Raw genomic sequence first — 17,231 nt, forward strand, 5'->3', positions numbered from 1 at the left:
TCGTAGCTCCGTGTAGCTGTTCTCTATAATCTTTCTTACTATCACTGTCTGTTTGTTTGTTTTTTTAAGTTGTAAAATATAACTTAATTCACACCATATTTCTGATATTATCGATCAATCTTATCAGATTAACTTTGATCGTTCACTCTTCCGTGACTGCAGTACACCTGCAAAGTGTTAGCACTCGTTAGCTTGTCATTAGCGTTTTCTTTTCTCCTCTCCTCTCCTCTCTCACGCTGCAGTTTTTCACAAGTTCATCAAACAACCGCAGTAAGAATATTTCATCAAGCACGGTGAGTAATGGCTTCTCCTACTATCGTTATTTGCACCTCTTGCCACATGTACAGTTTATCTATCTCTGTCGCTGATGAGGGATTCACATGTGATAAATGCAGGGAAATAGTTAGGCTGACAGAGAAGATTTCAGAATTAGAAACATGCATCCAAACTTTAATTGAGGACAGTAAGAATGTTAGGGCTCTAGATACGGCTTTGGATGCGTCTAGCTCAGGGACTCCTGTACATTGTCCGGTTCCAGCAGAGCCCCTGCAGCAGGGCAACTGGGTGACGGTGAGGCAGCGTAGTCGTGGGTCAAAACACCGCTCTTCTGTTCCGATCAAAACATTAAACATTAAACATTAAACATCCCCATCCCTAAGAAACCCAAAATTACAGGACTAAATGACTACAGGCCTGTGGCTCTAACGTCTGTAGTCATGAAGTCATTTGAGAAACTGGTGCTGGCCCACCTGAAGGACATCACTGGACCCTTGCTGGATCCTCTTCAGTTTGCCTACAGAGCAAACAGGTCTGTGGACGATGCAGTAAACATTGGACTGCATTATGTTCTGCAACACCTAGACAGACCGGGGACTCATGTGAGGATCCTGTTTGTGGACTTCAGCTCGGCCTTCAACACGATCATCCCAAACCTCCTCCTGCCCAAACTAAATCAGCTCTCCGTGCCCACCTCCATCTGTCAGTGGATCAACAGCTTCCTGACAGACAGGCAGCAGCTAGTGAGGTTGGGAAAATACACATCCAGCACCCGTACAATCAGCACCGGAGCTCCCCAGGGCTGCGTTCTCTCCCCACTGCTCTTCTCCCTGTACACTAATGATTGCACATCTAAGGACCCCTCTGTCAAGCTCCTGAAGTTTGCAGACGACACCACACTCATCGGCCTCATTCAGGACGGTGACGAGTCTGCTTACAGACAGGAGGTAAAAGAGCTGGCTGTCTGGTGCAGTCTCAACAACCTGGAGCTTAACACCCTCAAAACAGTGGAGATGATCGTGGACTTCAGGAGAAACCCCCCTGCACTCCCCCCACTCACCATCATGAACAGCACTGTGACTGCAGTGGAGTCATTCAGGTTCCTGGGAACCACCATCTCTCAGGACCTGAAGTGGGACATTCACATTGACTCCATCGTAAAAAAGGCCCAGCAGAGGTTGTACTTTCTCCGCCAGCTGAGGAAGTTTAACCTGCCACAGGAGCTGCTGAAACAGTTCTATTCCACCATCATTGAATCCATCCTCTGCACTTCAGTAACTGTCTGGTTTAGCTCAGCTTCTAAATCTGACCTCAGAAGACTACAGAGGGTAGTCCGGACTGCTGAGCGAATCATCGGTTCAACTCTCCCTTCTATTCAAGAACTGTACTTATCCAGAGTGAGAAAAAGGGCTGTCAAAATCACTCTGGACCCCTCACATCCAGCACACTCCCTCTTTGAACTGTGTCCATCTGGTCGACGCTACAGAGCACTGAGCACTAGAACGACCAGACACAGGACCAGTTTCTTCCCTCAGGCAATCCATCTTATGAACAGCTGATAATAACGGCGAACACACTACACTTTATATTTATATACACATACACTTTATTTATCTAACACACATACTTAGCATACACTTAAATTTTGCACACAATATATATGTACATACATAACTTCACTTTGTAATATACCTGCCTACAATTGTCATTTGTATATTGTCATTCACTATCTACTTATTTGTATTTTTTATTCTTTTATTATGTGTTTTATGTTCTGTCGCTGTCATTCTGTTGTACTGCGGAGCTTCTGTCACGAAAACAAATTCCTCGTATGTGTAAACATACCTGGCAATAAAGGCAATAAAGCTCATAAAAGCTCATTCTGAAATCAAAACATTAAACAGCTTCTCCCCACTCAGTGATGCACCCACTGAGAAACCTGATGAAAGTGCTCTAGTTATTGGTGATTCTATTGTACGGAACGTGAATATAGAGACACCAGCCACCATAGTCAAATGTTTACCGGGAGCCAGAGCGCCTGACATCTTGGCAAATTTAAAAGTGCTGGCTTATGCTAAACGTAAATACAGTAAGATTGTTATTCATGCCGGCGCTAATGATGTTCGACTTCGCCAGTCGGAGATCACTAAAAATAACTTTAAAGAGGTGTGTGAACTTGCAAGCACAATGTCAGACACTGTAATATGCTCTGGTCCCCTCCCTGCTTACCGTGGTGATGAGATGCATAGCAGATTGTCATCACTCAATGGCTGGATGTCTAAGTGGTGCCCACAGAATAACATGGGTTTCATAGACAATTGGACGAGCTTTTGGGGCAGACCTGACCTGTTTAAAAGAGATGGTCTTCATCCCTCCTGGGGTGGCGCCACTCTTCTCTCTAGAAATATGGCAAATAGTCTTAGTGTTTATACTTGACTAACTGGGGCCCAGGTCAGGAAGCAGACAGACTGGCTAAACCGACCGTCTGCTAGCTGCCTCCCGTCACAGAGGTCAGTTAATTCTCAGCACATAGAGACTCTTTCAACTAGATATCACACTATAGAGACTGTGTCTGTTCCCCGAACTAGAAAATACAAAAAACGTCCAAACCAAGTTAAGGCTAACAATTTAATTGAGGTTCAACAAATTGAGGTCTCAGAGGAGCACCAGGACAAGAACACAGGAAACAGATGATTCTTCTGCACAATCTGACTTTGCTGCAGTCTGGAATTGAACTACTGGTTTCGTCTGGTCAGAGGAGAACTGACCCCCAACTGAGCCTGGTTTCTCCCAAGGTTTTTTTCTCCATTCTGTCACCGATGGAGATTCGGTTCCTTGCCGCTGTCGCCTCTGGCTTGCTTAGTTGGGGTCACTTCATCTACAGCGATATCATTGACTTGATTGCAAATAAATGCACAGACACTATTTAAACTGAACAGAGATGACATCACTGAATTCAATGATGAACTGCCTTTAACTATCATTTTGCATTATTGACACACTGTTTTCCTAATGAATGTTGTTCAGTGCTTTGACGCAATGTATTTTGTTTAAAGAGCTATATAAATAAAGGTGACTTGACTACAACATTACAGTAGGCCCCCCTACCCCAGATAATTTGTATTTATTCCTGATGATTATTTATTTATTGAGATTTTTTTGTCAGTTTACATTTACATGTTTGGTGATTACTAACTGCGTTTTTATTTTGAAACATGCCTTGCTCTCTTTTAATTATATCATAGCCATTAAAGCTGAATTATCACATTTAAGAAATAGCATGATTCCTGTTTTTTGTCCCTGGATTAAAAGCTCCTGAAATTAGTTTTGTTGCTGCTGTGTGTCTTGAGTTTGAGCTCCGTCACGTTATTTTTCATCAACTATTTTTAATCTCAAAAATCTTTATTATACACCATAATTTTCATTTCTATAATGTGTGAAATATCCTCTATCGTATTCTACAACAAAAACAATCAGAGTGCCTTGTTATCACTAGTTTTATTTAGATTTCCCGAATCTGCTATTTAGCTTATAGCCCGTTAGCATCGCCAGCGTGGTAGCTGCTAATCCCGCTTGCATTGCTAATACTCTATTCACGCACATTACCATTGCTTTAGTCACTGTTACTTGCTTTAATGGCAGATGTATGACTACATTTGAGTGCAGGTGAGGACACGTTGGAGGCTGTGGAGAAGCAGATTCGTGACCTGGAGGTGAGGCAGGCGCAGCTGAGAGAGCGGAGAGCCGCGCAGGAATCATCCCGGGCTGACGCTCACAAGTCCAGGGTTAGCATACAGCGCGCTGCTAACAGTTCCACCACGTCTACTCCTGATCGAGACGGTTCGCAGCACGACGCCCGCGCCGACGATCGTCGTGTCAGGACCACTGCCCACGTATCGATGAGGACACGAAAGGTTCAGTAGACTTGTTGCTTTAAATGAAAGGTTGTTGTCATGGTGTAAAGAACAGAAACTGCTATTTGTTAATAACTGGAATCTTTTCTGGGAGCGTCCTAGGCTGTTTCGCGCTGATGGATTACACCCCAGCAGAGTCGGAGCGGAGTTTCTCTCTGACAACATCTCCAGGACACTTCGCTCCATGTGACTAGTAAGACAATTCTCAAATAACCATTATGATGAGTTTTGTTCTAACCGCTAAAATTATAGAAGTACTTGCGCTGTACAATTTATTAAGACTGTGTCTGTTCCCCGAATAGTGATGTCAAAATATACATATAATGTAGGACCTATAAAAAAATATTTTCGTGATTAAACATTAGATCACTCACACCCAAAGCAGTTATTGTAAATGAAATGATCACAGATAATAGTTTTGATGTACTCTGCTTGACTGAAACCTGGCTAAAACCAAATGATTATTTTGGTCTAAATGAGTCTACTCCACCAAACTACTGTTATAAGCATGAGCCCCGTCAGACTGGTCAACAATATATAGTGATATTCTCAATGTTACCCAGAAAACAGGATACAGGTTTAACTCTTTTGAAATACTAATGCTAAATGTTACTCTGTCAGACATGCAAAAGAAATCTAATGTATCTCTTGCTCTGGCTGCTGTGTATACATCACCAGGGCCGTATACAGAATTCCTAAAAGAATTTGCAGATTTCCTCTCAGGCCTTCTAGTTACAGTTGATAAGGTGATAATCATGGGAGATTTTAATGTTCAAGTTGATAATGCAAATGATACATTAGGACTTGCTTTTACTGACCTAATAAACTCTTTTGGAGTCAAGCAAAATGTCACCGGGCCCACTCATCGTTTTAATCATACACTAGATTTAATTATATCTCATGGAACCGATGTTACTGCTATAGATATTGTATCTCAAAGTGATGATGTTTTTTTCTCTAATACATTAGAAGCTGTTGCCTAGGGGTGCTCCGATCAAGATCGGCCGATCGTTATGCGCATCTCGTCAGTAAAGCCGGTTCTCTAATCAGTGGTTAATTCCATCAGGTGCGTGATTTCACATAAAGCAGCTGTTACTACACAGAGCCGTTGTTAATAGAGAAGATGCGCAAATCCACTTCATTTTCAGCGTTTATTGGCGCATCTTCTCAGTTAACAACGACTCTGTGTAGTAACAGCTGCTCTATGTGAAATCACGCACCTGATGGAATTAACCACTGATTAGAGAACCGGCTTTACTGACGAGATGCGCATTAACGATCGGCCGATCTTGATCGGAGCACCCCTACTGTTGCCCCCATCAAATTGAAAAAGGTTAGAGAAAAACGTACTGTACCATGGTATAACAGTAATACTCACTCTCTCAAGACAGTAACTCGTAGTCTTGAACGCAAATGGAGAAAAACTAACTGGGAAGTTTTTAGAATTACATGGAAAAACAGTATGTCCAGCTATAGACAGGCTCTAAAAACTGCTAGGGCAGAGCATATACACAAACTCATAGAAAATAACCAAAACAATCCAAGGTTTTTATTTAGCACAGTGGCTAAGTTAACAAATTACCAGACGCCACCTGATTCAAATATTCCACCAACGTTAAATAGTAATGACTTTATGAATTTCTTCACTGATAAAATAGATAACATTAGAAATACAATAGCGAATGTAGATTCTACAGGGTCTAACACTTCAGTTTCATCCATCGCACCCAAAGATAAACTGCAGTGCTTTACAACCATAGGACAGGAAGAGCTAAATAAACTTATCACTGTATCTAAACCAACAACATGTTTATTAGATCCTGTACCCACTAAATTACTGAAAGAGCTGTTACCTGTAGCCGAAGAACCGCTTCTCAATATCATAAACTCGTCGTTATCTTTAGGTCACGTCCCAAAACCATTCAAGCTGGCGGTTATCAAGCCTCTTATTAAGAAACCAAAACTAGATCCTAGTGTACTGGCAAATTATAGGCCTAATTCAAATCTTTTATGTCTACAATTTTAGAAAAAGTTGTGTCTGCTCAATTGAGCACCTTCCTGCATAAAAATGATCTGTATGAAGAATTTCAGTCAGGTTTCAGGCCCCACCATAGCACAGAAACTGCACTTGTTAAAATTACAAATGACCTGCTTCTCTACAGTCTGGCCTGTACCGTCAAAAATCTGGGTGTAATATTAGACAGCAACTTGTCTTTTGAAAACAGTATTTCCCATGTTACAAAAACAGCATCTGTTTCTGATGCAGAAAAGCTAGTTCATGCATTCATGACCTCTAGACTGGACTATTGTAATGCACTTCTAGGTGGTTGTCCTGCTTCGTCAATAAACAAGCTACAGGTCGTCCATAATACAGCAGCTAGAGTCCTTACCAGGTCAAGAAAATATGATCATATTACCCCAATTTTACAGTCTCTGCACTGGCTACCTATTAAGTTCCGTATCAGTTACAGATTATCATTACTTACCTATAAGGCCCTAAATGGTTTAGCTCCTGCGTACCTAACTAGCCTTCTACCACGTTACAACCCATCACGCACCCTAAGGTCACAAAACGCTGGACTTTTGGTCGTTCCTAGGATAGCGAAGTCCTCTAAAGGAGGTAGAGCTTTCTCACATTTGGCTCCCAAACTCTGGAATAGCCTTCCTGATAATGTTTGTGGTTCAGACACACTCTCTCTGTTTAAATCTAGATTAAAAACACATCTCTTTCGCCAAGCATTCGAATAATGCATCCCTTAAATTGTGCCTGCAGTTGTAACTGATCAAATGCACATTCTTATTCTTTAGCTTGGGTTAAACTAATTAATTTTAATTGGTTGGAACAGTAGCTACGCTAATTATGTCTCTATTTGTTTCTCTGTTTTGCCACGGGATTTATATTTACATAGATTTTCCTTGAAACTAATTAGTAACGTATCTGCCATTGCCATTAGCCCTTGACAGGCTCACACAGATTATTGTGGGATGTTTGAAACTGCAAAACAAAGAAAGGTTTCTCACTACAACATGGTTCTAACACACGTAACATTTAGGATGCTTTTGATGTCAAGTTTTGCAGATTAGCTTTGTCTAATGCAAGATGACCTACAATCTAAAACATTAAACTTCTGAAATAGATTTGTTCAAAAGAAACAAACAGTAAATTAAATACTAGAAATGAATATAGAATATTATTATCTTTCAAATTCTAATAAATAAATGAATGGTACAAATTAAGTGCGGCACATGCAAAGAATGCGATGACTGCAGCAACTTTAACATTTGAAAGGATACAATGGCAAAGTTATTCTTTCCTTATTCAAATGGATTCTCTTCTTCATGAATATATGATTGACCTGAAGAATGAAAGCTGTATCGTACACTCTGAAAATACAGACTATATAAATGCTTCACATAATACTATACCTATACACAATTACCTACTAACATTTATCTTGACAAGCGAGTAATCTGATTTTTTTTTTTGTAATAACTAGAACTAAGTGAAAAAACAGACTTTAATATGACTATTTATATATAAAGTAACGATGAGGCAATAATAATTGGCCTCAAATAAAGTATCAAAACCAAGTATATGGTTTTATTGAAAAACACCTGCAGATGTATTTGTTATAATAACAGCCTGGTGATGCTTCGTGTGATTCAACGACATTTAAATCCAAAGTCAGAAACTCTTATTTTGAAATCACGATGCATATTAGAAATGTGTTGATGTATTCTCCCGTGTTGGCATAGGTTTAAATGATTTACGTTACAAATAAAGTGAGTTTTCCCAGATGGACATTAATTAAGCAAACCAAACTAACCACATATGCAGAGAAACAGTTTACTGGTAAATTACGGTTAAGAGATCATGTGTGAACAGGACCTTTTCAAAAATCCCGGTAAATATGTTTTGGCGACCATATCGTTCTTATGGATATGACGTGATTCCTCTGAGCTGTTTACAAAGCTCTGCTTCTTTTATAAATAGCTTTTTTATGCAAGTGTATGACACCAGATGGAAATCTTTTTCAATGTGTTGCGCTCGAGACCCAGGCTTCTTTTCCATTCATCAGCGAAGAACAAAAGCTTCTGATTGGCAAGTAATGTTAGTTTGGTTAGAAGTGAAAGCTGTGTTCCTCTCATAAATTGGTAGACAAACTCTTGAACGTGATATCAACAAGGGCTTTTAAATGTAGGAAGACTTTTTTATAAAAAATGATGTTGCTTGTGGTAAATATTTTTAGAAACACAAAGAACTAATGCCACAAGTCTACTCATGCGTCATTCCAAATCTGAGGACATACCTCTAAAACTGCATTCTGTGAGACCATGTCATGTGCGTTTTTAGAGAAGGCTAATAAAAGGCTAACAAAAAAAAGTATGACCCTCTGTAAGCTCTCCTGTGTGCTGTAGCCTCGTGTCTGGCCCGAAACTGCCCCGTTCATGATTCTGTTGTTCTCACGAGACGAACCTCACACATCATCCTCATTATTACTTTATCATTATTCTTTTGTTTTATTCAGCCGTTATTAGCCTTTATTCTGGCATTACAAGGTTAACCAAGCAACATCACTTCGATCCTATAATTAATTTTTCTTGCACTTTTTAAGGAGTTTAAGAGTCTTTATGAAAAAAATATGATACAACTAAATTGAAGCCTTTTTTTTAAGGACTCGTGGGGACCCTGTGTTTAAGATACCTCGTTGCACAGGGCAGTGATGCATTTTGGGAGGCCGACTGGAGAATACAGTAGCCCCGGGATCTGTGGCTAGCGATTTAGTGAGCCGTGGAACCCGAGGTGAAGAATCAGGTCTGATCATCAGTTAACTCTCGACAGACAGACACACTCCTAGCAGCTCTGAGCTTTAAACACCACCGTCCTGACCTTCATGTGCTCCTGTAACTGGGCCTCGTGTTGGCGCGAGAGCTGCTCGTGTTTCCGCTGGAACTCTGTGATGAGGATCTGCCGCTGAACCTGCTGCTTGTGTTTGAGCGACATCATCTCGTGCTGCAGCTGCTGCTCGCGACGGCTCGAGTCCAGCGTCTGCGTCTGCTCCACACGCAGCTCCATGGGGATTGCAGCCGGAGGAACCCTCGCAGGCAGAGCAGAACTCAGCTCCACTGCAGAAACAAGACAAAAACACACTGAGACGAGCGCAGAGACACAGACTCTAACAGGAGAGATACAAGACTGACATCAGATCAGTGCGACTCGGCCAATGATAAATGACTACAACTTCTTATAAAGCAACAACCAGCGGAAACTGTCTGAAGCTTTCTCAAAAAAACTCATTCTGTATGATTTATAAGCGTTTTGAAAAATGGAGACATGGGTTATGTCCTTATAAGTCACCCTCTCCTTGTAATACCTGTGTCATACCCATGTCATTATACAGAGTTGTGTCCTGATATGATACACTTTTGAAGAACTACTGGAATGCGTAGTCGATATAAAAAACTGGATGACGAGTAATTTCTTACTGCTAAATTCAGAAAAAAGAGGTGTTAATTATAGGACCTAAAAACTTTGCTTGTAATAACCTAGAACACTGTCTAAGACTTGATGGTTGCTCTGTCAATTCTCCGTCATCAGTTAGAAACCTAGGTGTGCTACTTGATTGCAATCTTTCCTTAGAAAGTCTAAATTACGGCCTATGCTCTCAATGTCAAATGCAGAAATGTTAATCCATGCATTTATGACCTCAAGGTTAGATTATTGTAAGGCTTTATTGGGTGGTTGTTCTGCACGCTAAGTAAACAAACTACAGCTAGTCCAAAATGCAGCAGCAAGAATTCAATGATGAACTGCCTTTAACCCTTACTTTGCATTATTGAGACACTGTTTTCCTAATGAATGTTGTTCAGTTGCTTTGACGCAATGTATTTTGTTTAAAGCGCTATATAAATAAAGGTGACTTGACTTGACAAGACGTCTAAATCATCACTGGCTGCTGGTCCTGTAACAGATCGTTATTTTTCAAGCTTAGAGACTCTTAGGAAAGTAACGGCATTGCACTTTAAAATTTTGCTTTCATTTTCAAATAACCAAGATGCTGTACAAGTTCAGATAAAGAGCCGTACAGCAACACACAGCCCACAGCAGACATTTGTGTTTGTGAAGAGCAGTATTACAGAAAACTACTGATAAACAAGCTGCAGCACAATCACAAATCATCTTCAATTACACGTGGATAGAGACCAAGCAGAGGTTCGGTTAGTAGCTCTACCTCCACACACACACACACACACACAGTAAAAAACACTATAAAGAGAAAAACACATTCATGACAGTCATCGGGTCTCACGTCAGATGCAGAGTGAAGTTGAGCTTACCACACGCATTTTCAGCACGAGCAGGTCTGTGTGTGTGTGTGTGTGTGTGTCTGTGGCGCAGCTCCTCTCTGCCTCCGCTGCAGTTGCTCTCTAACTAACACTGCTCTGTCAGCGCTCAGACTCTCTCTGACTCTGATGACGTCACAAGGCCGTCCCAGAGACAACGCTGACATGCTTTATTCTCATCTGGAATCCTCATCTACTGCTGGCACATGCATGCACACACACACACACGCACGCTCGCACACACACACACACACACACACACACACACACGCACAAACATACACACACACACACACACACACACACACACACACGCACAAACATACACACACACACACACACACACACACACAAAGCGAGTTTTACATTGTCATAACGTGTTGATGTGTAGAACCATAAGTCATGCATATGTTTCACTGCTACAACCGCTAAAATAATGCTGTTGAGTTATAATAAATTCAAGTTTTATAGTTAGGAAATTGGGAAACTCTGATATAATTTAGATACTCGAGTTTACATTTGGAAAGCCACAAACTTTAAACATGGTGGAGCAGAGAATTTTTTATTTATATAAATAAAAACTTAATGCAAATTATACACATTGTACACAGGCACAACAGCATTTATTTGACAAAAAATTTGCATTGTCAGCAAGCTGAATATCTAAATAGAGTGGTGAATGTTTATATGCTTACCAATGAATAGGATGCTACAATTTATTAAAAATCTGTTAAAAATTGACTAAATATCCTTTATACATTTGGCTGAAATAAGATTTCCCAAATAAACAAGCAAGAATGACGTCATTAATGTGCTGTCCTCCATGATTCCAGTTCATTTTGACATGAAGCACATAAAGGCAACAAACTCGCAATCACAGCTTCAGACGTGGAAAGTGGGACATTTCCAAAAGCATTTGAGGCAGCATGAAAAACCTCCCCTTACGAATCAACATTGAGACAGAACCCATGTTAGCACTTTCCAGCTACGAAAACTCTCTCCTGCATTCAGACAGGTTCAGTTCACACAGTGATGGGTTTGGAGCAGGTAGACGAGCAGAGCATCCAGACAGACTTTGATAAGCTCTCAACTAGGGCTGTGTGATCAATCAAAATCGAATCGCAATCACAATTTGCTAATCGTAAAGCCTGTGATGTGGATGTGATATTACTCTGTTCCAGAACATTTGCATAACTGCAGCCTTGAGTGACAGTCTTACTAACCAATAGAGTGAGAGCACCTCTCTTCTCCCCAATCAGCTCTGCTCTAACCAACTGTTTAAAGCCCACCATAAAAAACAAAACAGAAAGCGTGAGAGAGATGGGATTGTGGGATTATGGTGTCTGCAGGGTCACATCAATAGTTAGGCAAATTAAAACTAAAGAAAAACGTATGTAACTTAAGTTTTGAAATGATATAATAAAATAAAATAATAAAATATACACTCATAGATGTTTTTGTTAATACATTAATGTTATCTTACACATTTTATCTCCCCAATAGATTTATTTGAAATAAGTTTATAATGCATGTTCGCTATTCCCAGTTCACAAGAGTCTGTGTCTGAATGCTTCTCACACTCGCTCCTCTCTGCCCCACACGCCATGAATCCCGTGTCACGGATGAGTCTGTCTCGTAATGCACGAACCGCAGATCTCCACGAGTGCATCTGGCAGTATAGATGAGACTCGACTCGCGCCTGGCCCTGGTTTGAAACTAATGTAAATTCAGTCTAACTGCTTGCTAATTTCACTTGGATGAAATGAAACATTTTCACTTGTTCTTAAAACCCCAAATACTAAAAAATGAATAAATCAGCCTATGTTATGTAACATATGTAAAACTTTAATAACTGCCCAAAGAAATCCAGTTCTTCATTTATAAAAAAAATAAACCAATCTTTCCTGTGATTTTCAGCAATTTAATTCAGTAAGTTAATTCTGTAAAAGTAGTTATACCAAGTCAAGTCACCCTTATTTATATAGCACTTTAAACAGAACAGACAGCGTTGTTAAGTGCAAGGTTGGGGATTAGATTCCCCTGAAACACATGATATTGATAACCTGAATGCACTGTAAGTCATTACAGACTGAGAGCCATCAGCCGTGTTAGAAAGGTCGGGTCTGTGCGCGTGCGCCACCTTTAACACGTCTGCATGCGCAGAAAGTGCGAGAGTGACTCAGTAGGAGAAGTGCAAAGACTGTGCATGGGTTAATGTGTGCGTCACTGAACAAAAGTAAGTTATCTGATTATTAAGTTAGTAATAACTGCTAGTTGAACAGTTCCTTATAAAATGTGTTTATTGTGTTTGCATGTTAGCACGTTGTTTAAGCATCGCCAATCGCACACGTTCAAGCACATTTGAATATGCCTTTCTGTCATGATGATAATGACTCGAGTTCTCTCAAACTATGGTGTAATGATGTGAATGAATGTCAGATTTAGTATTCCACTGTGTGTAACTGCCATATTAGTAACTAAATCGCTGTTTATTTGATCTTTATGGACGCGATGTACAGACACCGCTCCAGAACCACAGAAAACCACAGACATCGCTCAAGAACCACAGACACCACTCCAGAACCACAGAGAACCACAGAGACTGCTCCAGAACCACAGAAAACCACAGACATAACTCAAGAACCAGAGACTGCTCCAGAACCACAGACACCACTCCAGAACCACAGAGAACCACAGACACCACTCCAGAACCACAGAGAACCACAGAGACTGCTCCAGAACCACAGACACCGCTCCAGAACCACAGACACCGCTCCAGAACCACAGAGAACCACAGACACCGCTCCAGAACCACAGAGAACCACAGAGACTGCTCCAGAACCACAGACACCGCTCCAGAACCACAGAGAACCACAGACACCGCTCCAGAACCACAGAGAACCACAGAGACTGCTCCAGAACCACAGACACCGCTCCAGAACCACAGAGAACCACAGACACCGCTCCAGAACCACAGAGAACCACAGAGACTGCTTCAGAACCACAGACACCACTCCAAAACCAAAGAGAACCACAGACACCACTCAGAATTATAGAGAACCACAAACACCGTTGCAGAACCACAGACACCTCTCCAGAACCACAGAGAACCAAAGACACCGCTCCAGAACCACAGAGAACCACAGCCACCACTCCAGAATTATAGAGAACCACAAACACCGTTGCAGAACCACAGACACCTCTCCAGAACCACAGAGAACCACAGACACCGCTCCAGAACCACAGAGAACCACAGCCACCACTCCAGAACCACAGACACCACTCCAGAACTACAAAGAACCACAGACACCACTACAGAACCACAGACACCACTCCAGAACCACAGAGAACCACAGAGACTGCTTCAGAACCACAGAGAACCACAGACACCGCTCCAGAACCACAGAGAACCACAGACACCGCTCCAGAACCACAGACACCACTCCAGAACCACAGAGAACCACAGACACCGCTCCAGAACCACAGAGAACCACAGCCACCACTCCAGAACTACAAGGAATCACAGACACCACTACAGAACCACAGAGTACCACAGAGACTGCTTCAGAACCACAGACACCACTCCAGAACCACAGACACTGCTCCAGAACCACAGAGAACCACAGAGACTGCTTCAGAAGCACAGACACCACTCCAGAATTATAGAAAACCACAGACACCGCTTCAGAACCACAGACACCACTCCAGAACCACAGAGAACCACAGACACCGCTCCAGAACCACAGAGAACCACAGACACCGCTCCAGAACCACAGAGAACTACAGACACCGCTCCAGAACCACAGACACCACTCCAGAACCACAGAGAACCACGGACACCACTTCAGAACCACATACACCGCTCCAGAACAACAGAGAACCACAGAGACTGCTCCAGAACCACAGACACCTCTCCAGAATTATAGAAAACCGCAGACACCGCTCCAGAACTACAGGGAACCACAGACACCACTCCAGAACCTTAGAGAACCACAGCCACCACTCCAGAACCACAGACACCGCTCCAGAACTACAAGGAACCACAGACACCGCTTCAGAACCACGTACATCGCTCCAGAACCACAGAGAACCACAGACACCTCTCCAGAATTATAGAGAACCACAGACACCGCTCCAGAACTACAAGGAACCACAGACACCGCTTCAGAACCACATACATCGCTCCAGAACCACAGAGAACCACAGAGACTGCTCCAGAACCATAGAAAACCACAGACACCTCTCCAGAATTATAGAGAACCACAGACACCACTCCAGAACCATAGAGAACCACAGACACCGCTCCAGAACCACAGAGAACCACAGACACTGCTCCAGAACCACAGAGACTGCTCCAGAACCACAGAGAACCACAGACACCGCTCCAGAACCAGACACCGCTCCAGAACCACAGAGAACCACAGACACTGCTCCAGAACCACAGAGACTGCTCCAGAACCACAGAAAACCACAGACACCGCTTCAGAACCACAGAAAACCACAGACACCGCTTCAGAATCACAGAGAACCACAGACACCGCTCCAGAACCACAGAAAATCACAGACACCGCTTCAGAATCACAGAGAACCACAGACACCGCTCCAGAACCACAGAAAATCACAGACACCGCTTCAGAATCACAGAGAACCACAGACACCGCTCCAGAACCACAGAAAACCACAGCCACCGCTCCAGAACCACAGAAAACCACAGACACCGCTTCAGAATCACAGAGAACCACAGACACCGCTCCAGAACCACAGAAAACCACAGACACCGCTTCAGAATCACAGAGAACCAAAGACACCGCTCCAGAACCACAGAAAATCACAGACACCGCTTCAGAATCACAGAGAACCACAGACACCGCTCCAGAACCACAGAAAATCACAGACACCGCTTCAGAATCACAGAGAACCACAGACACCTCTCCAGAATTATAGAGAACCACAGACACCGCTCCAGAACTACAAGGAACCACAGAGACTGCTCCAGAACCATAGAAAACCACAGACACCTCTCCAGAATTATAGAGAACCACAGACACCACTCCAGAACCATAGAGAACCACAGACACCGCTCCAGAACCAGACACCGCTCCAGAACCACAGAGAACCACAGACACTGCTCCAGAACCACAGAGACTGCTCCAGAACCACAGAGAACCACAGACACCTCTCCAGAACCATATATATATATGATATTATATATATATATGATATTATATATATATATATATATATATATGATATTATATATATATATGATATTCCATCAGGTGCGTGATTTCACATAGGGTTAGAAAACGCTCAAAATGAAGTGGATTTGCGCATCTTCTCTATTAACAACGGCTCTGTGTAGTAACAGCTGCTCTATGTGAAATCACGCACCTGATGAAATTAACCACTGATTAGAGAACCGGCTTTACTGACGAGATGCGCATAACGATCGGCCGATCGGGATCGGAGCACCCCTACCCCCTCACAAATACTGAAGAAAAAATAACAGGTTGAATGGTAACCACTTTTTTATTTCCATATAACTTGAAACTATGATAAAAGTTCATCAGCATGCATTGATTAATTCCAAGTTGTAGCAAAAAATGTAATAAATAAATAAAAAAGGGGACCAATCATGTTCTTGTGTGACCAACAGAGAAAATTAATCACAAAAGATCGACAAGTGGGAAGAATGAGGCTGGAGCTCTGGGAATTTGGCCTGTGTTTTTCGCCTCCATTCTAAATCTGAAGACAGGTTATTTGGCTATTCCAACCATCTACTATATTTAGTATTGTTTTTTGTATTTAGCATGTTTTCTCTTGTCTGTGACTAAATAGCACTGCTCTACATTCAGTCAGTTAGAAGAAAACTGCAGCATTCGTACTGGAGAAATATCCTGAAAAGGTAGACACGAGTTGCGTTACCTGTGGGAATGTGGTCAAACGCAGACGGTTTCAAAAGCTCCACAGTCTGATCCATCTGAGAGTCTAAGAAAAAGACACAGACAGAGACAGAGCATGATTCAATGGCAAAATATTCTCCACTGTCATTCTGTGAAAATAAAAGTCACCTTTATTTATTAAGCGCTTTCAACAATAAAGATTGTGTCAAAGCAATTTTATAGTATCAAAATAGGAAAATAGCGTGTCAATGCAAAGTGACAAAAGTAAACACAATTTGCAATCAACACACATTGTAAATATTTCATATTGCATTAGATATACATTATCCAACAAGATATCCAGTTGTTTTACTGTTGTTTGGCTAGTTTTTACATTTCTTTTTGTTTCTCAAACACAATCAGTTTTACCAGGGATTAGGGGTGTGCCAGTATGAGTATCAGTACCAAACAGTTCACAGACAAACTCTAAATGTAAGTGATCATGTGTGGACTCTGGAGAGAGCAGGGCACGTGTGTGTTGGGAATGTACTCAGCAAAAGGAGCGAAGTAATTTCCAGTTGCAAATAAACATAGGCCACATTTAATTATTCATAAAGTTTTTAAAATATGCTATATAATATATAAAAGCTAAAATATAAAACTTTTGAAAATGCAATTTTGAAAAATTATTTTTTTTTTGAATGCCAGTGTCGATCAGCAAATCTGTGTTGTCACGGGAACAGCCAGCTGAAGATAATGAGGAAATTACTTCGCTCCCTTTGTCCAGTAAATTCCAAATGACTACATAATGGCA

At 41.7% G+C, this 17,231-nt stretch overlaps 1 protein-coding gene and 1 long non-coding RNA gene across 4 annotated transcripts in view; one reads left to right on the plus strand and one right to left on the minus strand.

The window, feature by feature from the left end:
- The window catches only part of LOC128016105 (histone deacetylase 4), a 53,980-nt gene that overhangs the window by 23,447 nt on the left and 13,302 nt on the right, over positions 1–17,231 (minus strand). For 2 of the 3 annotated variants that reach the window (XM_052600495.1, XM_052600496.1), the window contains 2 exons: positions 16,461–16,523; positions 9,082–9,317 (listed from right to left, as the gene is read on the minus strand). In XM_052600495.1, coding sequence (XP_052456455.1) covers positions 9,082–9,317; positions 16,461–16,523 — 299 coding nt within the window. Of the gene's footprint in view, positions 1–9,081; positions 9,318–10,529; positions 10,642–16,460; positions 16,524–17,231 lie in introns of those variants that run through there. The other variant, XM_052600497.1, reaches the window with a different exon arrangement.
- On the plus strand, positions 131–13,842 carry LOC128016106 (uncharacterized). Its single transcript, XR_008184075.1, has 3 exons — positions 131–293; positions 3,943–4,383; positions 13,055–13,842. It is a non-coding gene; the product is annotated as an uncharacterized LOC128016106 (long non-coding RNA).

The sequence above is a fragment of the Carassius gibelio genome, chromosome A6, assembly GCF_023724105.1.
Source record: "Carassius gibelio isolate Cgi1373 ecotype wild population from Czech Republic chromosome A6, carGib1.2-hapl.c, whole genome shotgun sequence".
Taxonomy (NCBI): Eukaryota; Metazoa; Chordata; class Actinopteri; order Cypriniformes; family Cyprinidae; genus Carassius; species Carassius gibelio.